At 41.2% G+C, this 25,535-nt stretch overlaps 1 protein-coding gene across 1 annotated transcript; it reads right to left on the bottom strand.

The window, feature by feature from the left end:
• Nucleotides 1-178: 178 nt before the first annotated feature.
• Nucleotides 179-20,274, bottom strand: MED4 (mediator complex subunit 4). Its single transcript, XM_082602159.1, has 7 exons — nucleotides 20,131-20,274; nucleotides 9,428-9,494; nucleotides 6,968-7,138; nucleotides 5,164-5,221; nucleotides 4,279-4,365; nucleotides 2,618-2,749; nucleotides 179-829 (listed from the first exon to the last, which is right to left on the bottom strand). Exons 1-7 carry the CDS (start codon nucleotides 20,253-20,255, stop codon nucleotides 657-659), a joined length of 813 nt encoding a protein of 270 aa, XP_082458285.1. The 5' UTR covers nucleotides 20,256-20,274; the 3' UTR covers nucleotides 179-656.
• Between the last annotated feature and the right edge of the window lie 5,261 nt (nucleotides 20,275-25,535).

Below are 25,535 nucleotides of genomic sequence, written 5' to 3'. Positions count from 1 at the left end.
AAGAATGGCAGTGTGTGCCTTTAAGAAACCTACCAAAGCTGGTATTAACTAGTTCAGATGTATGCATTACCTCATGTTCATTCATCCTCCAAATTCTAAAGTATGTACAAAATGCAACTGGATTTACAGGAATATCCTACCTACGCTGAAATTTAAAAAAAAAAAAAAGCATAGAAAGTACAAACAAAAGTGAGTTTATTTACAAAATATACAATAATTACAAATAGTACAAATTGAGACGATTTCTCCTGTTCCTGTGACAGAAGCTAACGGCCTTTACTTTCAAATGAGGGTTTCTGTTATTCTGAGTTATGATGCATTCAGTGATCCGCTGCCTTTGTTTATGCTTTTCTAAATAATTCCAGGCCTATTAGTGACACGTACATGGGTCACACAACTGGAATAGAACAAGACAGCACTGAACTGAATAATCTTTTTCTCCAACAGTAAATTTTGATTTTCTCTAAGTATTCACCTAGTGGTTTAGAACTGAAACCATGACTTTTGGCTTTAAAAAGAAAGTCCACTGTGATTTTTAATAGGCAGCACAACTCTACTATAGCCGATTATCACCTGGCTATTTTTACAGGTTTGCAATTATTTAAGAAACAGAATTCTATAGTATTCAATTCTGTATGTTTTTGTCTTATGCTTTTTTAATCAGAGTCACTACTACTGCTTGAGGAGTCTGTTGACATAACCTCTACATCATCTTCATTTTCTTTGTTATGTCCTGGAGGTTCCAGCAAAAAGTCACTACTGTGATTTGGTGGTAACATATTCATTGCTATATCATTTGACTGCCATGGATACTGTGGAGCAAGGACATCTGGAGAAAAGAAAGAAGCACACATGAGAATGTTTCTACTAAAAATTAATTTACTTAGTTATACTTTCCTTCATGCAAATAATCTGAAATAAAATTTCTTAAAGGCTAGAAATCAAAATATACATTTGGCCAAATTGATAATCAAATTTATCATGGAGAAGTGTGATGTTCTAGTAACATGTGATGTTTAGACTCTATGGTTTATTTTTTTTAAATCATACTTTCCTGTAGTCACTATTCAAGATGTTCACAATTTCAAATCAAATGTCTCATATCTATACATATTTTACGCACATATATAATAGGTCATATATAGTACTTTCTATATATTCTCTCTCTATATATTATAAATAGCTAATGTAAACTATACTGTGTATTCCAGTTTAAACTGCCTCTTAAGCTTCAATTCCACTCTTCTCCCTGGACCCTGAAAACACTTCTCCTTTGCCAGCAGCCACAATGTTAAGCTCTGTCAGTAGAGGGCACCGCAAGGACTCTACAGGAGGAACAGGCTTCCCTTCCAGGATCCTGCGTTTCGGTGCCTGGTGGGTGTGTAGGGCATCAGTGGCATGCCAGTTGGATGACTTCCCAGCAAGTCTCCCAGGGACCCTAGTGGATAATTTCCTACTTGCTAGCTCTGGCCTGTGACACCTCATCTAACTTCTCTGCCATCCAACAGGCCAGAGCTACACCTTTTCCACTCCGGGCTGAATATCAGCCTTGGGATTGGGGGTGTGGGGGGGAGGAGCCTCTTCTCAGTCGGTCCCTTCCTTGGGTATCTGCCTCATCCCTACACGCAGTAGCTGCTCCCTGCATCTGTTATTACTGAATTTAAAAAATATAGTTCTCTTTACTGTCTAGTAGTTAGTATCTGGTTACTACTCAGTAGTTCTTTAAATTTTCCTTCATATTGCTGGTGTGGTTTCTGCCTCCTGCCTGGACCTGACTGGCATATTATGATACAGTACAATCAAAATGAGAAAAATGAGGAGATACCAAGGGAAATTAATGCACAGTGACTTCCCCATTTGTACTTTAGTTAACAACAGTGATGTTTATAAAAAGCATTTTTAATAACACAGGGACAGCCTTACAATGAAATGTTAAGCATAAAAAAAACATTATCTACAGTATGTTTTTAGCGATATAAAAAATACATGAAAAAACATGAAATATGTAAAATATTGAAACTGCTCAAAAAAGACTAATTTTTCCCTTTTTTATGCCTTTTAAAAAACTTTTAAAATGTTCTACCAGATCAAAACAGAACAAGTCACCTACAAAAGGTAAAAGGGGAACATAAAATAAATATAAGAACAGTACAAACCTATACGCAAAACCTGAGGAAGGCTGAAGTTCAGAATGAGCTGAGTCTCACAAAAAATGATATTCTATTTAGGTATTAGAACGCCCATAAAAAGCTTTGTTAGTCACTTTGTTAATTTGGGTTTTTTTCACAAGTGTGCTCACTTGGTATTCTTTAAACTGAACATACATACATCTTATTCTGTTTATAAAATATATTTCATTTTAAAAAGTTATGTTTGGAGCTTAGTTAATGAGGCCTAATTCCTGAGGAAAATGGCACATAAAATCAGTTTATTCTAATTTCGTAGCCTCCATCTAGAACAGTCTTTAAACTAGAGGAAGCAGAGGAGGATAAACTGGTAGAGAACCTAGCAACTAAAAGGAGTTGGGTCCAGACCCTCAAACTTGTTCAGATCTCTGTCTTCCTCATCATTTCTGAAAAAAACCTTTGTTTGAAAGCATTATTCTGATTAACGTTACCTGGCAATCTTCCTGCTGCAAGTGCGTCCCCTGGTAGATGACCGTTCACTCCATTAGTAGAAGGGTTGTTCATCTGGCCCAATAATCCACTTCTCATCTCCAAATCAGTTGGGTATGGTCTCCGTGGGTCCCCTAAAAAATAAGACTGCTTTTAATTCAGTCACATGAAAATAAGCTGATACCTTCTCTGAAATATTGATTTTCCTTGGTTGACTTTGAAAAACTCAAGCCACATTTTCAATTTTGGAATATGAAGGTCATCTTATCAATTGTTATTTAAGACATAATATATTAAAATTTTAAATACATGTATTCTTATTTCTCTCTAGATCTTCACAATAATACACTATTCTCTATATGAAAAGAAGACAAGTCTCTCATTTAAGCAAACATTCCAAATGACAAAGGAAGAAAAGTATAATCTTGAGTCTTCTAAATTAAAACCTTTTCCTAACCAACCCTCTTTGATCACGTAATTTAAAGACTAATTCCTGGGGACTTCCCTGGCGGTCCAGTGGTTAAGACTCCACGCTTCCACTGCAGGGGGCGCGGGTTCCATCCCTGGTCCAGGAACTAAGGTCCCACATGCCGCATGCTTCAGGAAGGGAGGGAGGAAGGAATGCTAATTCCTGTAACACTCCAGTGGAGTATCAGGAGCCAATAACATTCATTTCCAATCATGAAAGCACACTTTTTAGTTCTGTGTTGATGAAAACTTGGCCAGATTTGGACCAATTTTTTGGTAATATTTTCTCACCAACTCCAGATTATTTATCCTCCAAAACCGTAGCTACCCTCAGTGTTTCAGGTATGGCAAAATACCACCGTCAGGAGTGACTAGAGCTGAGATAACTACCTCCCATTCCTCCCAAAAGGCTGCTGCTCTACCTGAGGTCTCTGCTGTCAGTATATGTAACAAGGGACTTCCCTGGTGGCGCAGTGGATAAGACTCTGCGCTCCCCATGCAGGGGGCCGGGGTTCGATCCCTGGTCAGGGAACTAGATCCCACATGCCACAGGGCAACTAAGAGTTGGCATGCCACAGCTAAGGAGCCCACATGCCACAACTAAGGAGACCGCCTGCAGTCACTAGGGAGCCCACGTGCCACAACTAAGACCTGATGCAACCAAATAAATAAATATTTAAATATATATATAGATATATAGATATAGCAGTTTGTTTCTCTGCTATTTCTAATTACTCCAGCTCTCTGCAGTCCTGTGTGTCTGCTGCTGGGTGTCCAGTGCTTCATCTTTATCCCCTAAGAGCTGGGACGTCTCTTTCTCAGGCTGGAACCCTTGTGGAAATCCTAATGGCTCAAAAAAGTTAGCTTCTGGCCAGCCTGGGTTGTACAGGTATATAAATCTATAGCTTTAGAATCATCACATATTATACTTCTAAAATTTATTAATTTATTACTGATTTTTTTTTAAAAAAGGAAAGAAACACAGTTTCCAGTGGCAACAGCTTTGTAGAAAACCAAACTGATAAAACCCACGGCCTATATTATCACTTACAAGACACTAAAGATGTGAAAATATGAAACATGTTTCTAAGGATAAATACATTCCATACTTAAATCTTTTCTTCCTACTTTTGTGTACAGTCACCTAAGGCTTTTCAAAACCACATATATCTCGTACAAAGAGAATCACTTTTACCTGGGACCCAGGTGAGTGGGGCGCACACAGCGTTACTTGCACTAATCCTATGTGCGTACTTAATTATGTCTTCAGAGGAGATAGCACCTGAGAGAGTCAGGAGGAGAGCGTTAACATTTCAGTCTAGTAAACAGACACGTCTGTCAGTGCCCACAGCACACACACACTTCATACTGAAAATATATTCAGTAGGTTAGAAAAGTACACTAGTAAATAATAGGTATAGCACAACCTGGTTTTCATTGTAGAATATATGTCATATATGTATTTGTATTGCTCTTGTTACGTATGTATTACAGATGTAAGAAAAATCTGGAAGAACACACACCAAACATTAACAGTAGTTAATCTAAAATAGGACAAGAGGCAAGTTAGATGTCAATCATACCTACAGATCATTAAAAGTAACCAAAGGCTTCATTACACTTCTGACGTTTAGTAAGCGACCTGAAAGGTCCAGAATGGACGCCTCTTACAGAGGGAAGCAGGACAGGACAAGAAGTCACGCTGAGCCTCCAGAAGCACCACTACATGTGCACACATCCCAAAGCCTTCGTCACGGTGTCTTTCAAGATCCACCTCAAATCCCATTTGCTGCCAGCCCATATTCTACTCTCCCAACAATTTTAAAAACCCACTGTCTTTACTGCACATTTGGGTAATAGCCGTAACTTCTATTATTGCTTCTTATAACCTGAAAAAGGATGTGACACCTCCCTAGCGATGCCCAGCACAGTGCTATAACATAGCAGACACTTTACAATGAAAATTTATTGGAAACTCTTCAACAGCAGCAAATGATTACCAATAATCCTCTCTCATCAGTTTCTTGAAACCAAAATTTGGATTTTTCAGAAAGTCATTCAGTGCTCCCACAGTACTAACCTTTTCTTGCTTTCTCTATTGACTTGAGTTTTTCTTTTGCTTGGTAAACAGCTGTTGCCTAATTTAAACAACATTAAAAAAAGAAATATGGATTATTCAAAACTAGACCAAGCCCAGTTTTTGGCTAAATTCACAAAATCATTTATCCCATAGAAACAATATGTAAAATTTGGAAATCCCCACAATTTATTTGTAATATTCTGAACCACCACTTGGGTATCATTTGTATAAGTTACAGTCAATGAAAAAAGAAACATACATGAGTCAGTCTCCATACACACTAGTTGTTAGAAACAAAATGTAAATTGGATTGTTCACTACCATTTTTTCTTTATGTCATCTATCATAAACATGCAGAAAACAGACCACGTACTACTCCCAAAGCATCCTATTCTTATATCTAGTTCAAGGATAAAATACCAAAAAAATTTTTTTTCTAGTTTACAAGATAAATTCTTGGACTGATAGTCTCATTCATTTATACATTACCATTACCTCCATGATTAATGACTATTATAATGAACTCTTCCACCCACCCTCCCCTGGGCAAAGGCAAACTAAAGGGTAAAATGAAGCTAACGTAGTATATGCATCCTCCACCGTAACACAGCATTTAAGAGTATGGAGTCAGAGAGATCTAGGTTTATGTTCCATCTCTCAACTTTTACCTCTTGGGCAAGGTAGGTATTCATTTAAAATCATGGTTTTGTCTGTAAAAATAGAATAACGGTACTGACCTCATATAATTGTTATGAAGATTGAGATAATACACATAAAGTGCAAAGTACAGGGCCTGGTGCACTAGGACTTAATAACTGTTAGTTGCCACTATCTAAATCATAAAATTTAGTCTTTTTATAGTCCTTGTGTTCACTGTCTTTTGGAAATCTAATCTAGAGAAGAGCCAGCAATGTCTGGTCCATATGAGAATCAAACTCAGGTCTTCCTGCAATACCACCACGTAACAATTACATTAGTTAGTATTTAGTGAAATAACTAAGCAAATAATAACAAATAAATTGTCTCTTTGAAATAGTAGCCAGGAACAAGAAAGGAAAAACTAGAGTCCTTAACATATATCCAAATCCCATCTAGTTTAGGATGGAAGACTAAATAAATGTAAATTTTAATCAATATATAAAATTGGTATATACTTTTACTGATTTCAAAAATTATTTCTAAAACTGAAGTAGAGATTTAGACTATTAACAAATGAAAACTTAGGACAGGATAAAAATAAAACTTCCCATTTCCATTAATTCAAACTTGTGAAATCTTCAAATAATGAAAATATGGTTCAAAAGTAACGCAGACTATTGGAAAACAATAATTAAAAAGGGAGGGACTTCCCCGGTGGTACAGTGGTAGAGAATCTGCTTTCTTCTTGGTCAGGGAACTGAGATCCCACATGCCACGGGGCAACTAAGCCCACGTGCCGCAACTACTGAGCTCGCGCGCCTCAACGAGAGAGCCCTCGTGCTGCAACTACAGAGCCCATTCGCTCTCGAGCCCACACGCCACAACTAGAGAGAAGCCCACGCGCCACAACGAAAAGATCCTGCATGCTGCAACTAAGACCAGACGCAGCCAAATAAATAAATAAAATAAACGAATAAAATAAATAAATATTTTTTTTTTAAAGGGGGAATGACATGGTCTTTCATCTAACCAAAGTGACAAGGGGTCACTTTTAGACTTGGAAATTCAAGTTTTCTACCACTTCAAAACTGTAATAGATTTATTTTTCAGAAATAGAGTAAATAATATCCTTTTTTACATTAAGAAACAGCCTCTATCAACTTACCAGTATCTGTTCCGCTTCCTTTAGCTGTTTTTGTAGTTGCTGAATATCACTGTCTCTTTTTTCTACTTCTTTTTCTAAAACTTGCATTTCATGATGGATTTTTCCCTGATTAAGTGCCAATTTCATTAGTTCTTGAAATTCCCCATCTCTATGAATTAACAACTCCAGGACCTGTCAGATAATAGGTGATTAAAGCAGACAACAGAATACTGAAGAACTACATTCCAATGAAACAAAGAATCCACACGTGAATTGGCTAGTCCATAAAGTTTTAACACCTTCAAAGTACTGTTTACTAATCGTTGTTAAAAATAGCCTACCTATGATTATTTTAGAAGAGATTAGTATCAAGGTTTTCTGCTTTTTCTAATTATATGCTATTCTTTCACACAAAATAAAACAAACCTTTCAGAACTAGCAATATGCCAAAATGAGCAGGTTTATTCATTTCTCAGGGAAGGTAAAATTTGAGATGATTTTATTAGCTGACACCAGGAACTGAACAGACATTCCTCTGAACATATACAAACGGCCAAAAATACATGAGAAGGTATTCAACATCACTAACCATCAGGGAAGTGCAAATCAACACCACAACTGGATATGACCCTGCACCAGCTAGAATGGCTATAATCAGAAAGACAAAAGATAACAAATGTTGGCGAGAATGTGGAGACAAAGGGAACCCTTAGAATCTGAATTGGTGCAACTACTGCGGAAAACATTCCATTAAGTGTGGAGGTTACTTAAAAAATTAAAATTAGAACTACCACATGATCCAGCAATTATACTTCTGAGTATTTATCCAAAGGAAATGAAATCACTATTTTCGAAAAGATATCTGCACTCATATGTTCACTGTAGGATTATTCACAATAGCCAAGACAAGGAAGTAATCTAAGTGTCCATCAATGGATGAATGGATAAAGAAAACGTGATGTAAATCTATACACACGCACACACACACAAAGGAATATCATTCAGCCACAAAAAAGAGGGAAATCTTGGCATTTGGGATAACATGGACGGACCTTAAGAACATTGCATTAAAGGAAATAAGTCAGACAGAGAAAGACAACCACCGTATGATCTCAGTTATATGTGGAATGTAAAGAGCCAAACACATAGAAAAAGAGCTCAGATTGGTGGTTGCCAGGGGGAAAGCGGCAAAATGGGTAAAGGTGGTCAAAAGGTACAAACTCCAGGCTATAAGATAAATAAGTTCTGGAAATATAACGTACACCATGATGACTATAATTAAGAATACAGTACTGTAAATTTGAAAACAGCAAGAGAATAAATCTCAGCAACTTAAAGAAGTTCTTTAAAAATGTGCAGGGGATTCCCTGGTGGCACAGTGGTTGGGAGTCCACCTGCCGATGCAGGGGACACAGGTTCGTGCCCCCGTCCAGGAAGATCTCACATGCCGTGGAGTGGCTGGGCCCGTGAGCCGTGGCCGCTGAGCCTGCATGTCCGGAGCCTGTGCTCCGCATAGGGAGAGGCCACAACAGTGAGAGGCCCGTGTACCGCAAAAAAAAAAAAAAAAAAAAAAAAAAATGTGCAGAGGAACTGAATAGACATTTTTCCACAGACATACAAATGGTCAACAGGTACTTGAAAAGGTGCCACTTTCCCTGCAATTTTCTTAGAAGTTTTTATCATAGAAGAGAAAGGACTTCCCTGGTGGTACAGTGGTTAAGAATCCACCTGCCAATGCAGGGGACACAGGTTCGAGCCCTGCTCCAGGAAGATCCCATATGCTGCAGAACAACTAAGCCCATGTGCCACAACTACTGAGCCCGCGTGCCACAACTACTGAAGCCCTTGTGCCCTAGAGCCTGTGCTCCACAACAAGAGAGGCCACCTCAATGAAAAAGCTGTGCACCGCAACGAAGAGTAACCCCTGCTTGCTACAACTAGAGAAAGACCGTGTGCAGCAACAAAAACCCAACACAGCCCAAAATAAATAAATAAATAGATAGATAGATAAATAAATAAATAAAATTTGTTTAAGGAAAAAAAAAAAGAAAAAACTGGGGACTTCCCTGGTGGTCCAGTGGTTAAAACTCCACGCTTCCACTGCAGGGGGCGTGGGTTCCATCCCTGCCTGGGGAACTAAGATCCCACATGCCGCGTTGTGTGGCCAAAAAAAAAAAAAAGAAAAAAAAACTTAACCATGTGAGGTGATGGATGTTAACTAAACTTACTGTGGTAATAATCATTTTGCATTATGTACCTATATCAAATTGTTATGATATACATCTTAAACTAATAAAATATTACATGTCAATTATATTTCAATTATATCTTACCTAAATGATGCAAAAAAATCAATTTAAAAACTGCAATTAATAATTTAATAGAATCTGATCTTCCTGTTCTCACACAAAGTAAATATAAATAGGAAATTGTAGAAATGATGGAGGTTTTTTGTGTTTAATTCAAAAAGAAACCACTTACCTGGTTTTCCTCTCCAGACTGTAACAACTTTTGGTTTCTTGAAATCGCCAGCATTTCTATAAGTTCTCTATAAAACAAAAATAAAGTTTGCAAAGTAAATACAAGAGAGGCTCTACCTGATCTCCACCTGACTGACTTGCTCGATTCACGGTACCCACAGCAAGCTGAGTACTCAGAGCTATTGCCCCACAGGCCGCTTTGACTGTGGACTTCAGCTCTCACTGGCACAGTGCATTCTCACCAAGACTCAGCTGTGTTCATTACCAGACCCATTTATTCAAACTTTACTATTACTATAATTGTATAAATTGAGTATATAAATACAAATGAAGTATGACTGTGAATAGGAAAAACTGTTTCTATAAAAACCTAAGCTTGGAAACACTTAACAGAGGTTTGCAAAGAATAACTATGGAACCAGGAGAAGTAAAGTCATAAAAACTCAGCAAGAACCTGCCCTAAGACTACTTGATGAGTGTCCAAGTGCTCATTTCACTTTAAAAGAAACCGAAGTAGAAAATGCAGACAATGCATTATGCGTGGTTTAGGCAAGAAAAACTCCTACAAAAGGGGTCTACAGGCCAAATGCAGACCATCTGTGGTTTTTGTAAATAACTTTTCTTGGATGATAGCCACGCCCCTTCATTTACATATCACCTGAGGCTGCTTTCCCACTACAATGGCAGAACTGAGTAGTTGTGAGACAGAACTTCTCACCTGCAAATTTTTAAATTAACCAAACAGGTATCAGCTAAGAGGGATACTTACACATAATAAATCATATATTTCTAGAATGCTCATTTGTTAAATATGCTAATTTCCTACATGAAAAACAGTAGAATGATTGGGAAAAAATGTGTAGCAGGTAGATATTCTATATATTAGTTTCAAAACTGTTGATAGATGGGATTTAATTCAGATATTATCCAGGAGAGGACAGCTTCACAATTAACCACCTGACACTACTAGTCAGCCCCGGGTTTGTACCTTCTCACTGGCCGCCATGCTATTTTTACCTTCCTAGTTCCACATTCCACTCACTAGCCTCAGGCTGTTTTAGTGGATGGTGCCAGTTGGACTCAGCCTCCCTCCCATACACCATTATGTATGCATTAATTACCTAATTAATGAAAAATGTAGATAAGGAAATAAAAAGTCTTCATTCACTCATTCAAATATTTCTTGAGTGCCTATTATGTGCCAGGCACTTTCTAGATGCTTGGGTTAGTAAAGTGAACAATGGCAATTAAATTCTAATAGAGAAGACAAAAAATATATAAGTAAAATCAGAGTGACAGGGGTTAGGAAGAAAATAAAGCAGAGTGTTAAACCAGAGAGTGTCGGTGTGGTAGTCTGGCTACTTACACTGGGTGGTCAGGGAAGGTTTCTCTATGGGAATATCTTTGAAGTAAAACATGAATTAAACAAGAGAAGCCAGCCAGGAGATGTGGGAGGAAAGAATGCTTGGTAAAAGACCCAGCTAGCTCACTGGCTCAAAGATGGGTTTGAGGAAATGTGGCCAGAGCACAGCAGGCACCAGGGAGCAGGATACAAAATAAGGACAATGGAGGGAGGGAGGGAGTGAAAGAGAGAGGGAGGGGGAGGGCTGGATTGTGTAGGGCCTTGTAGGTCAGGGTACAGGATTAGTATTTCACTCTTAAGTGCAAAGAGAAGCTACTGAATTATTTTAAACAGGCAAAGGACATGACCTGATTTATGTTTTTAAACAACTGCTGAACTATCTGGAGACTGTAAGAGAGCTAGAAATGGAATCAAGTTACGTGGTTTTTGTAGTGTCCCAGGCAAAAGATGACACTGGCTTTGACTAGGTCCTAGCCACTAGGATTTAGTAATGGAAATGGGGAAACATGGACAGATTTACGATACATTTTGGAAGCAGAGCTGACAAGACTTGCTAATGGATTAAACAGACATTTTATGAAAACATGTTATATTAGCCCTTTTCTGCACCCCATTAATGAGATGGAGAGAGTTGAGAACCCCTGGCCTAAATAAAAGCTGGTTTCTGTGGGGGAAGGGATGGTGGTAAGGGGTTGGGGGTATGGTGGGAGAAGCAGAATGACCCTTTCTTGCCAATCTGGGAGTATAAATCAACAGAAAACCTTACAAGGGCTCACTTTAGGCAGAGGCGTACAGGGAGGGAGAGGTCTGTAAGATTCAGTACTCTTCACTAACTGTCTAGGATAAAGTGGAAACCTCTGTCCACTCCAAGGGTGAAGAGAGGCTGAAGGACCCCCTGTCCTCTCTCTCATTATGGGAGTGGGAGGCCCATGGCGCTACAAAGGAGGCAGCTGTACTCCTGGCATGCCAAATTAGAATCCTCCCACATTTCCACACAAATATAACTTATACAGGGTTAGGTCCTATATTATTTGTGATACTACACTTCAGGTAAACAATTTTCTTTTAAATTAATTAATTTTTTAAATTTATTTTTGGTTGCACTGGGTCTTCGTTGCTGCGCGCGGGCTTTCTCTAGTTGCAGTGAGTGGGGGCTACTCTTCATTGTAGTGCGCGGGCTTCTCACTGCGGTGGCTTCTCTTGTTGTGGAGCTCGGACTCTAGGCGCACGGGCTTCAGTAGTTGTGGCGCACGGGCTTAGTTGCTCCGTGGCATGCGGGATCTTCCCGGACTAGGGCTTGAACCCATGCCCTGCATTGGCAGGCGGATTCTTAACCACTGCGCCACCAGGGAAGCCCCAGGTAAACAATTAATAGCCTGGTGGGGAAACCTCAAGACTCCTATCAATGTGGTTTTGTTCCACAGTAAGTTCTGAGTTACAAACAGGTTAAGAAAAACTTTTTAGAGTACGATCCACCTATGGGTTTCTATTTTTTAAATTCCTCCAAAGACTAACTGATTCTATCACACCTTACAAAGTACTGGGTTGGCCAAAAGGTTCGTTCGGCTTTTTCCGTAGGCGGCTCTAGCAGCGCTTAGTGGTCTTTAACCTCATTCGAAACAACTTTGTTGGACTGTGCTGTGACAGCTGTCATGGAGGCGTGCATTTAAAAAAGCACTTATCAAAACTGGTGAATTTTTGTGTAGCCGCTTTGATACTGAAAATGGAAGAAAAAAAGCAACACTTTCAGCACATTATGCTTGATTATTTCAAGAAAGGTAAAAAACACAACTGAAACGCAAAAAAAGATTTGTGCAGTGTACAGAGAAGGCGCTGTGACTGAGCGAACGTGTCAAAGTGGTTTGCGAAGTTTCGTGCTGGAGATTTCTCGCTGGATGATGCTCCATAGTCAGGCAGACCAGGTGAAGTTGATAGCGATCAAATCGAGACATTAATTGAGAACGACCAACGTTAGACCAGGTGGAAGATAGGAGACACACAATATCGAAACCTAGCGCTGAAAATCATTTGCACCAGCTTGGTTACGTGAATTGCTTTGATGTTCCGGTTCCACATAAGTTAAGCAAAAAAAAACCTTCTTGACCGTATTTTCGCGTGTGACTCTCTAATGAAACGTCACGAATATGTTCCGTTTTTAAAACAATTGTGACGGGTGATGAAAAGTGGATACTGTACAATAATGTGGAATGAGAGATCGTGGGGCAAGTGAAATGAACCACCACCAAGCACACCAAAGGCCGGTCTTCATCCAGAGAAGGTGATATTGTGTATATGGTGGGATTGGAAGGGAGTCTTCTATTATGAGCTCCTTCCAGAAAAACCAAACGATTAGTTCCAACAAGTACTGCTCCCAGTTAGATCAACTGAAAGCACGAAAAGCATCCAGAATTAGTCAACAGAAAACGCATAATCTTCCATCAGGATACCACAAGACCGCATGTTTCTTTGATGACCAGGCAGAAACTGTTACAGCTTGGCTGGGAAGTTCTGATTCCTCTGAGGTATTCACCAGACACTGCACCTTCAGATTTCCATTTATTTCGATCTTTACAAAATTCTCTTAATGAAAAAAATTTCAATTCCCTGGAAGACTGTAAAAGGCACCTGGAACAGCTCTTCGCTTAAAAAGATAAAAAGTTTTGGGAAGATGGAATTATGAAGTTGCCTGAAAAATGGCAGAAGGTAGTGGAACAAAAGGGTAAATGAAGTTCTTGGTGAAAATGAAAAATGTGTCTTTCATTTTTACTTAAAAACCTAAGGAACTTTTTGGCCACCCCAATAATATACTAAAAGGCTATATAATCAGGTAAGAGTAAAAAAATATATGCCAAATTTCACAACCACTTTCTAAAGTCAAGACGTTACAATAATGAGGCTTTTTTTCGTTTTTCATTAAAAAATGCAAAGAGAAAAAGTTCATTCATAGGATAATGACAAACTTCACAATCACAGAATCAGTATAAATATCTATGTGTGACTGGCCACATAATGGGACTTTTTGGAAAGCCAGTCACACTGGAGCAGCCTCATTCTGTGGAGGGGTTCCAATGAGTCTTAGGTGGCAAACCAAAGTGACATCTCTTCCATCACCACCAACAACCATTTCCAGGATTATAAAAGAGAGAAATTCTCACTTGCCTACTGTCACCCAGTCTTTCTTTAGAGATGAACAAATAAAACAATGTGGCAGATACGGCATGAGAAAATCAGAGAAAAAGAAAAATGAACTTCTAAGACAATGGCTATTACCACAGGCAGCAGAGCGCCTCAAGAAAGAAGAAGCCTTTAACCAATCTGTCAACAGATTCAGTGAGGAGGACTACAAATTAACGAGAAATCCAAGTCTTTTTGGCATTCCTGGAGAATGGGAAGCAAAAGAACTACAGCTTCTTTAAGAGGAAGCAAAAGAGAACTCAGCACTTCAGGTGATCATGTACAACGGGAAAGCTGAAGGAGAAAGTTTCAGAAACACCGAGGTTCCTGAGGAAAATTTAAATGATTCAAAATTTCAGTGGATAAATACACTTCATCAAACGGAAAATGCTATACTCGACAATCAAGAATCAAATATAGAGAGGAAAAAATTGGTCAAATCTAGATACAAGAGAATTTCAATTTTGTCTCAAATTTAACATAACTGATAAATTACTTAGCTATGCTATCTCAAGCAAAGAGTACATGAATACCAAGTATATGCACTCCTATAGATACCGACAGCGTCAGGTAAACACACCACAGATAGACAGCCCAGGAGCCAATCAATCTAGAGGCAAGATCTCAAGATTGACTACTGGGCTGTCCAATGTCAGGAGATGTTCTCAAAGACCATTATACTGAATGGGTAGGCTCAGAAACACAGTTCCTGAACTTGGTGGACATGAAACATATCCTAGGGTTACTCGGCAAAACCGACAAATTATGTTACAATGAGTAAAGCTGAGAAAAGAAACGAATTTACTGGGCTCCAGAGTAGAAGGGTGAGATGTAATAGTTCTTTGGTCATACTAAGGCAAAGATTTGAAATTCTCAGACTAAGACCTACTCAGAATAAAAGGCAGCATCCACTGCTTCCCAAAGGGGGTGTTACTTCTTCACAAAGTCAACATATTTACAGAAACATTAATTACCACCATTCATACCATGTGGTTGGTCAAAATGAACAAATAATAAGGATCATTTTAACTCAACTAATTTCACACTCATCAGTGTCATCAAGATTCCTCAGCAAAAATGCTAGAAGTCAATCAAGTATTAGATTTGGGTTTCTGGTGAGAATTCTCCCAACAGAAGAAAGAGCTCAAGGGAATATTTCAAACAGAACAAGACCCAGAATTCAAGCAAATGGAAAAAATTGGCTCAAAAAGTAGCAAGGGAGCTATTTTCCAATTAACCATTAGTTGTTCTTAAACTATATGCCAATAAAATGAACAACCTACAAGAAGTGGACAAATTCTTAGAAGGGTACAATCTCCCAAGACTGCACCAGGAAGACGTAGAAAATATGAGCAGACCAATCACAAGTACTGAAATTGAAACTGTGATTTAAAAACTCCCAACAAACAGAAGTCCAGGACCAGATGGCTACACAGGCAAATTCTATCAAACATTTAGAGAAGAGTTAACACCTATCCTTCTGAAACTATTTCAAAAAATTGCAGAGGAAGGAACACTCCCAAACTCATTTAATGAACCCACCATCACCCTGATACCAAAACCAGACAAAAATACCACAAAAAAAGAAAGTTATAGGCCAGTATCACTAAAGAACACAGATGCAAAAATCCTCATCAAAATACTAGCAAACCAAATCCAGCAATACATTAAAAGGATCATACAACATGATCAAGTGGGATTTATCCCAGGGATGCAAGGATTTTTCAATATCCACAAATCAATCAGTGTGATACACATTAACTCAAGAATTAAAACCATATGATCATCTCAATAGATGCAGAAAAAGCCTTTGACAAAATTCAGCACCAAGTTATGATGAAAACTCTCCAGAAAGTGGGCATAGAGGGAACCTACCTCAACATAATAAAGACATATGACAAACCCACAGCTAACATCATACTCAACGGTGAACAGCTGAAAGCATTTCCTCTAAGATCCAGAACAAGACAAGTATGTCCACTCTCACCACAACATAGTTTTGGAAGCCCTAACCATGACAATCAGAGAAGAAAAAGAAATAAAGTAAGTAAAACTGTCACCACAGATGACATACTATTCAAAGAAAATCCTAAAGACACTACCAGAAAACTATTAGAGCTCATCAATGAATTCGATAAGGCTGCAGGGTACAAAAATTAATACACAGAAATCTCTTGCATTTCTATACACTAACAACCAAAGATCAGAAAGAGAAATTAAGGAAACAATCTAATTTAGCACTGCATCAAAAAGAATAAAATACCTAGGAATAAACCTACCTAAGGAGACAAAAGATCTGTACTCTGCAAACTGTAAGACGCTGATGAAAGAAATGGGAAGATGACACAGGTGGAAAGATACACCATGTTCTTGGATTGTAAGAATCAATACTGTCAAAATTACTATACTACTCAAGGCAATCTACAGATTCAGTGCAATCCCTATCAAATTGCCAATGGCATTTTTTCAGATATTTAGAAGAAAAAATCTTAAAATTCGTATGGAAACACAAAAGACCCCAAATAGCCAAAGCAATGTTGTGAAAGAAAAACAGAGCCAGAACAATCAGACTCCCTGACTTCAGACTATACTATAAAGCTACAGTAATCAAAAAGGTATGGTACTGGCACAAACACACATTTACAGATCAATGGAACAGGATAGAAAGCCCAGAAATAACCCCATGCACCTATGGTCAGTTTATTACAACAAAGGAGGCAAGAATATACAATGGAGAAAAGACAGTCTCTTCAATAAGTGGTGTTGGAAAAACTGGACAGCCACATGTAAATGAATGATTGGAACACTCTCTAACACCACACACAAAAATAACCTCAAAATGGATTAAAGACCTAAATGTAAGACCAGATACTATAAAACTCTTAGAGGAAAACAAAGGCAGAAGACTTTCTAACATAAATAGCAGCAAGATCTTTTTTGATCCACCTCCTAGAGTAATGAAAATAAAAACTAAAATAAACAAATGGGACCTAATCAAACTTAAAAGCTTTTGCACAGCAAGGGAAACCATAAACAAAACGAAAAGAACCCACAGAATGGGAGAAAATATTTGCAAACAATGTGACCAAAAAGGGATTAATCTCCAAAATATACAAACAGCTCATGCAGCTCAATATCAAAAAAACAACCCAATCCAAAAATGAGCAGAAAATCTAAATAGACATTTCTGCAAGAACATATACAGATGGCTAACAGTCATATGAAAAAATGCTCAACATTGCTGATTATTAGAGAAATGCAAATCAAAACTACAATGAGGTATCACCTCACACCAGTTAGAATGGCCATCATCAAAAAGTCTACAAACAATAAATGCTGGAGAGGGTATAAAGAAAAGGGAATCCTCCTACACTGCTGGTGGGAATGTAAATTGGTACAGCCACTATGGAGAACAGTATGGAGGTTTCTTAAAAAACTAAAAATAGGGCTTCCCTGGTGGCACAGTGGTTGAGAGTCCGCCTGCCGATGCAGGGGACACAGGTTCGTGCCCCTGTCTGGGAGGATCCCACATGCCGCGGAGCGGCTGGGCCCGTGAGCCACGGTTGCTGGGCCTGCGTGTCCGGAGCCTGTGCTCCGCAACGGGAGAGGCCACAACAGTGAGAGACCTGCATACCGCAAAAAAATAATAATAATAATAATTTTTAAAAAACTAAAAATAGACCTATCATATGGTCCAGCAATTCCACTCCTGGGCACATACCCAGAGGAAACCATAATTCAAAAAGATACATGCACCCCAATGTTCATCGCAGCACTATTTACAATAGCCAAGACATGGAAGCAACCTAAATGTCCACTGAAAGACGAACGGATAAAGAAGATGTGGTACATATATACAATAGAATATTACTCAGCCATAAAAAAGAATGAAATGATGCCATTTGCGGCAACATGGATGGACCTAGAGATTATCATACTAAGTGAAGTCAGGCAGACAGAGAAAGACAAATATCATATGATACCACTTATACGTGGAATCTAAAAGAATGATATAAATGAACTTACTTACAAAACAGAAACAGACTCACAGACTTAGAAAACAAACTTAGGGTTACCAAAGGGGACAGGTGGGGGGGAGGGATAAATTAGGATGTTGGGATCAACATATACACACCACTATATATAAAATAGATCATCAACAAAGACCTACTGTATAGCACAGGGAACTCTGTATGTAATAACCTATATGGGAAAAGAATCTGAAAAAGAAAAATATGTAATAGGGAAGAACCTTTGTATTCTATTACAAGTTAATTACTAAAGAGACGTTGCCTATAAGCTTAAATTATACATAATGGCCCATCTCTGGGAGCCCTGCCTCCCGGGTCATGAGCGTTGAGCTAAAACACCTTTGTTGAGCTCCCGGGAAACATCCTGACCAGGCCCACCTGTGAAAGACTGCAGGGAGGAAGAAATGAACACATCCCCTCTGGAGGCTGACCTAAATTTCTGACTTTAGCCCCTCTCCTTATAGAAGCCTGAATTCTAACTCAGGTAAGGTGGTTCTTTGGGTCCAGCACCCTCCCGGTTTGCTGGCTTTCTGAATAAAGTCTCTACTCCCTGCCCCAACACCTCATCTCTTGATTTATTAGCCTGTCATGTGGCGAGCAGTAGGAGCCTGGACTTGGTTACAGATGTACATGTATAACTGCATCACTTTGCTGTACACCTGAAACTAACACAACATTGTAAACCAACTTTACTCCAATATAAAATAAAAATTAAAAAATAATCATAATAAAATAAATTTTAAAAAAGAAAGTTTAAAAAATAAATTAAATAAAAACAGTATTCATTTAAAAATAATGCTGTTGGAAAAATGGCACCAACAGACTTGCTTGACACAGGGTTGCCACAAAGCTTCAATCTATAAAAAATGCAGTTATCTGCAAAGTGCAATAAAGTGGAATAAAGCAAGGTATGCCTATATATAAGACTTATTCTAAAACGTCAAAGAATGTTGACTACAGAAAAGGTGACACTTGAACCGGATTCTGGAGGATAAACGAATGATTCATCAAGTTGGAGGTGGAGTAAAAACGGTACTGAAGATGAGGAAGCTAGCTAGCTTGAGAATGGGGAGCATTCACCGAGGCTGGAATAAAGGGTATGGGAGGGCAGAGGGATACGGCAGTAAATAAGGACAAGATGGATTAACAGGGGTGGAGAATGGCTTTACTGCACGCTAAGCTAAAGAGTTTGAACTTTACTTCAGTGGGCAATGGGAAGCTACCAAGTATTCTACAGCAGAAAAGTAGTACCAGAGGCTTTTTAAAAAAGATAGCTCTGCTCTCGGGTAATATAGAAGGACAAAATGCAGAAGCATTAAGGCAAGTGAAACTGTTGGGAAGCTGCATTAAGAATTAATTATAACAGTGGGGATGGGAACACTTTAGGAAGAAGAACCAGAACAATTTTAACATCCAAGTGAATGCATTGGAGCTAAGGAACGCTTCAATCTGACAGATTACCATGAAAGATGGGAGAATACAGAGGAGGACATCCAATTTCATCTCCTACCTCTCCACACACGCTGCACTCCAGCCACCCCAAACTGGTAATTCCAGCACCAAGTTGTGCGTGCTCCTGTTCCAGGCCTTCGCACATGCTGTTCCAGCCACATGCCGCCTAGTGGGTCTGCGGGACTCATTCGTCCCATGCAGTCCTTTCTCCAGGAAGCCTGCCCTAACTACCTATCAAAACAAGCTCCGCGCCACAGTCACTGTTGACACGTTAAGTCTCTCCCCCTTGACACTGGGCTTCTTCTCGTCGACATCTAGCTTCCCCCGCAGGACCGTCTCCCAGCGCGCGGCACCCAGGGGAGTTCCTGACATGTCTGTCGAGTGTCGGTGGACGAAGGGACTCACACCCGGCGACCTCGAAGGTTCGCTACGATTCTGACAGTCTGGGGTTCCAGAGTCACTGTCAGTATTAAAATGTCCTCTAAGGGGGGAATATGCCTTCTGAGCCCCCGAGGGTTGAGGGCCCACGTCCCGACCCTCGTGCACTGTCCTTGGGAGCGTGCGCCGCAGCCCCGAGCGCGGCCCTCCCCACCAAGCCCCGGGAACCAGCCCAAGACAGGCCGGTGGTCCCGAGTCAGTCCTCCCTGCCCAGCCCCAGCCAGGCCCTCAGGCCGACGGCCCCACCTCGACAAGACCTCCAGATCTTCCAGCGCAGACAGCAGCCTCTCACGCGTGCTGTTACCGCCTGCAGCTCCCGAGCCGCCGCCCGGCCGCTCCTTCTCCTTCTCGCCACTGGAAGACGCCGCCATCCCCCGTTACGGGCCAGCGTCCGCGCAGCTACGCGCAGGCGTGGAGGGGCGGGCTCGGCAAGCGGAAGGAAGGGTCACCGAGGCGGGGGACGAGAGGCGGGCGGGAGCGCCCCCTGCGCGCCTGGAGGTGCCCTGCGGGCCGCAGCGCCATCTGCTGGGCAGCGAGGGCTTCTCGGGTCTAACCCTTGGAGCGAGAGCCAAACCTAGAACAGGGGTCCATCGCGGTCAGGGTCTCCTATGCCTTAGGTTATTCAAGCTGGAATGGGAAGCTTCTGTTCAACGGATTTTAAGCATTTGAGGGAATTACATAATGGCCTGCCTCTTGTGTCGTTTCTTCGTAAAATGGGCCGGGGTCTCCTCATATTAACCTCTTTAGTCCGCATTCCCATAACACTGCTCCTACCCTCCTGCTTGGGCTCTCAGGGAGGCAGTAAGCACTTTGGGACAGGAACCGAAATCCATCTTATTTTCTTTAATTTTTTCTTATTGTGGTAAAATACACTTAGCATAAAATGTACCGTGTTAACCGTGTTTAAGTGTACAGTTCAGAGGCATGAAGTACTTTCAGACTGTGCGCCACCATCACCACCTCCTTCCCCATAGCTCTTTTCATCTTGCAAAACTGAAACTCTGTATCCGTTCATCAACCATTTCCCATTCTTCCCTCCCTCCGTGCTTAGCCATTCGTCTGTCAGGGACACTTGGCTTGCTTCCACAATCTCGTACTCCATCTTTATAATCATACATCTCCAAACTGTTTTGTTCATTGCTCAAGATGACTAGCGAACTGAATCCATCAATATAGTATGGAAATGGTTGTTGAAAATAGTTTAAATAATTGATGTAGCACACATTCCAAATCAACCAAAAATGTACCTTAGCCCACTATTCTGGGGGAGAACAATGCAGTAGGAGACCTTCCTTACTAGGAAAACCCGAAGTTAAACAGCACTGGCAGTGGGAGCTCTGTATCTGGCCCAAGCTGCCGTCACAGAAGGTGAGCTGGAAAGTTGTCACCTACAGACAACAGCTGGGTGCGAGGCAGGAGTACCTGTGGTCCCCTCGTTCCACAGTCCTGTCCTCTGCTCTGTCCTTCTGGAGGTGCCAAACCTGATTCCTGCTGGACACCCAGAGCTGAAGATTTCCTTGGGACTCATGCTAAATAAATTATTCATGGTAACTGCTGAATAATAATAATAATCCAGAATGCCACTTTATTCTCTTACGATGAGCACAATTATACTCATAGACAAACCCACACAGGAAGCCATAAATTATCACCAGAATGTCGCTTGATAAACTTGGATCAGAACAAATGAACATAAACAAAAACTTAATTGATGCAATCATATGGATTTGCACCTCCATAGCGTAGGGATATGTGCGTTAAAGAGACTGGCATGGGCCTCCCTGGTGGCGCAGTGGTTGAGAGTCCGCCTGCCGATGCAGGGGATACGGGTTCGTGCCCCGGTCTGGGAGGATCCCATATGCCGCGGAGCGGCTGGGCCCGTGAGCCATGGCCGCTGGGCCTGCGCATCCGGAGCCTGTGCTCCGCAACGGGAGAGGCCACAACAGTGAGAGGCCCGCATACCGCAAAAAGAAAAAAAAAAAAAAAAAAAAAAAAAGAGACTGGCATATCTGTGTTCATAGGTCAGCATGCCTCCTTCCCTAGACAGTGCAAGAGACTCATGGACACCTTTTATTTTCCAACCACCCTCCACTTCTGCTCTGGGCTAACCCCTTCTTTTAATACAGTCAATTCTCAGGCAATGGACTAAATTAGATTTAAGCTTTCTTAATTACAATTGCATTCTAAGCATGCCTCCCAGTAGCTCTAGTCAATAATTTCTTATGTTAAGTTTCCAATGGGCTAAACTCCTGCAGCCTGTGTGGGTTTTGTTTACTGAACTCTTACAGGTTTACCTTGGGTCACGATTCCGGTGGGGGGAGGGAGGTCATATTAGTGTAGCTTCCACATAAAAGTTCTGGGAGGGTTCTAATTAGTTAAAAATGACCAATTATAAGTCCTACTTTACAGATAATGAGGGTCAATATGTGGACAGTATATGTGTGTTGTGAACTCCATACCTCCTCAGATTTGTGCAAATTCACATGCACACTGAACGGTCTCTATAGACTGATAAGTAATGGCACTTCCTACTGATACGGTCTTTTGCAAACTGTGCAGACCTAAGCGTGATAAACAAAATATGAGTTATTTTATAATATATTATACAGCTGAGCCTTGAGAATGTGAGAGTTAAGGGTGCCAATCAGAGTACTGCCGCCTTTGCCTCAAAAACAAAGAAATTGTTAAATGACTCACCCAAGGCAGAGAGCTGAAACAGGATTGGACAGAATCAGGACTCAAACCCTAACCCTAGTTCTTTGATTCTATATACTGTGATCTGTAATCAAACACAAGCTTTTCCCCACACTTAGTTAACTTAAAGATCTGTAAAATGAAAATGCAGTTTCTATATTTGTTGAAAAAATTCCACGTATAAGTGGGCCCCCGCAGTTCAAATCTGTGTTGTTCAAGGGTCAACTGTAATTAAATATGAATACTTTATATATTTGTATTGTTATGATAACTGAATTCATGGTAACATTGAGTGCAAAAGATTTTCTCAATCTATAGAATCAAAAAGGGTAAGTACCACCTTCTTATGAATATTTATGTATGCAACCTGCAAGGTGCTGTTCTAAGTATGTTTAAAAAAGGAACTCCTTTAATTTTCATAAAACTCCCAGAGATGGGGCTTCCCTGGTGGTGCAGTGGTTAAGAATCGGCCTGCCAATGCAGGGGACACGTGTTCAAGCCCTGGTCTGGGAAGATCCCACATGCTGCAGAACAACTAAACCCCTGCGCCACAGCTTCAGAGCCTGCGCCCTAGAGCCCGTGAGCCACAACTGCTGAGCCTGTGTGCCACAACTACTGAAGCCCCCGCGCCTAGAGCCCATGCTCCGCAACAAGAAAAGCCACCGCAATGAGAAGCCGTACACCGCAACGATGAGTAGCCCCCACTCGCCATAGTCAGAGAAAGCCCGCGCACAGCAACAAAGACCCAACGTCGACAAAAATAAAATAAAATAAATTAAAAAAACAAAGGAACCTCCCAGAGGTGAGTACTGTAATTATCTCCATGCTACAGATAATGAAGCTGGAGGCGGAGAAGTGGAGAGGCTCGCCCCAGGCCACACAGCTGGTCAGTGGCACAGCTGGGATCTGAACCCAGGGTCTGGCTCCAACATCTGTGCTCTTAGCCTCTGGTTGTCCTGCCTCTCTTTTTACTGAAAGAGTTGCCTTCATGTACAGAAAATGGGTTGGGCGCCTCTTGTCTAAAACACAAGCACCGTCAAACACACAGTTCAGAGATTTGAGCAAAAAGCAGCTACAACCTTTGGTGGACGTTTGAGTGAGAACAAGAAACTAATCAGGCTGCTCCTGAGTCAACAGAGGTGGCTGCATACACTGCATGTCTTTTTAAAATTATTTTTTATTTTTATCAATGTATATACTTTTCTATATAATGCATGATTAAAAAGTCAAAGAGGGCTTCCCTGGTGGTGCAGTGGTTGAGAGTCCGCCTGCCGATGCAGGGGACACGGGTTCGTTCCCCGGTCCGGGAGGATCCCACATGCCGCGGAGCAGCTGGGCCCATGAGCCACGGCCGCTGAGCCTGCGCGTCCGGAGCCTGTGCTCCGCAACGGGAGAGGCCACAGCAGTGAGAGGCCCGCGTACCGCAAAAAAAAAAAAAAAAAAAAAAAAAAAATCTTCTCTTGACACCAGCAACTGCTTTCCTTCTTTGCTCCTGTGTGCAGCAAAGAGTTCGGGCTATTTTGTTACCAAGTCCATTCCTTCCTTGTGTCAATTTCAGTTAACTTTTCACCCTTACTTTCCCACCGAAACTCAGCTTGTAAAGGTCACCGGAGACCTCCGTGCTGCCTAATGTAATGGTCAGTGCTCACTGTGTTTGATCTCTCAGCAGCCCTGGACACAGTCCATCACCCCTTCTCCTCGATCACGCTTTCTTCCCTTGATTTCTAAGATGCCAGACTCTCTTCATTCTTCTGCTTCCTCACTGGTCTCTCTTCTCCATCACTCCGGCTGCTTCCTCCTGCCCTCTACACACAAGAGTGTTTTCGGGCCACTGCTAGGCCCTCATCTCTACCGGCACTCACTTCTGATCACCTCATGCAGTCCAGTGGCTTTAAATGCTACCTGTAAACCGACTCCCAGATTTTTATTTCCTGCCCAGACCTGTCCTCTGAACTCAGACTTGTATTGCAGCTCCCCCTAGATACCTCTACCTGGGTGTCTAAAAGACATAAGCAAAGCAGAGCTCCTGTTCTACACCCCTCACCATCCCACCCAATCCACCTGCAGCCTCCCTCGACTCAGTTGATGGCAAGTTCTTCATTTCTGTTGTTCAGGCAAAAAACTTGGGGTCATCCTCAACTCTGTTCCTTGTCTCTCATACGCCGCAGCCAATCCATCAGGAAATCAAGGTGGTTCTGCCTCCAGAACGTGCCCAGAACTTGTCCACTCCTCACCTTTCCACTTCTAATTGCAGGTCCACATCTCCATCATCTCTCACCTGTGTTTTCTGAAATTGCCTTGTCACCGTTCTCCTGGCTTCTCCCCCGATGTCTGCAGACCATTCTCAGCATGGCGGTCAGAGTGATCCTCTTTAAAACTCGTTAGGTCATGTTTTTCCTCTGCTCAAAGCTCTGCAGCTGGGACTTCCCTGGCGGTCCAGTGGTTAAGACTCCACGCTTCCACTGCAGGGGGCGCGGGTTTGATCCCTGGTCCGGGAACTAAGATCCCACGTGCCGCGCCAAAAAAAAACCCAAAAAACTCTGCAGCAGCTCGCCATCCCACTCAGAGTGAAAACCAAACACTGTTAGCTCTGAGGCCCAACGTCATCTGACTTGGCCTTACACCTCTGGCTTTTGTCTTCACTTCCCTTTGTTCATTCTGCTCTAGCCATTGTGGTCCACAAGCACACCAGGACACTCCTGTCTTAGGGCCCTCACACTGGCCATTCTCCCTGCCTTCATCCGTTATCCGCCAGCTAGTCACATGGCTAACCTCTCACTTCCTGCACAAACGTCACTTTCTCCAGGACCCCCAGCCTGGCCACCCTGTTTACTATTGCAGTCTCACGCCACCTTCCATCGCCTTTACCCTGCTCTACTTTGTTCCCACAGCACTTGTCATCTTCTAACACTCTATATAATTCACTTGATGTGTGTTTTGCCAGTTTTCTCTTCCAC

Source organism: Mesoplodon mirus (genome assembly GCF_964341445.2).
Source record: "Mesoplodon mirus genome assembly, chromosome: 17".
NCBI lineage: Eukaryota > Metazoa > Chordata > Mammalia > Artiodactyla > Ziphiidae > Mesoplodon > Mesoplodon mirus.
This window is presented reverse-complemented; position numbering and strand designations above follow the sequence as displayed.

Bases quoted from the DNA above. Each gene is read 5' to 3' on its own strand.
- MED4 (XM_082602159.1), bottom strand. From the start codon at position 20,255: ATGGCGGCGTCTTCCAGTGGCGAGAAGGAGAAGGAGCGGCCGGGCGGC. The intron at 5,222-6,967 runs GTAAGTTGATAG...TGTTTAAATTAG, and splicing joins AGGAAGCGGAACAGATACTG to GCAACAGCTGTTTACCAAGC. The intron at 4,366-5,163 runs GTTAGTACTGTG...TGACTCTCTCAG, and splicing joins AATAGAGAAAGCAAGAAAAG to GTGCTATCTCCTCTGAAGAC.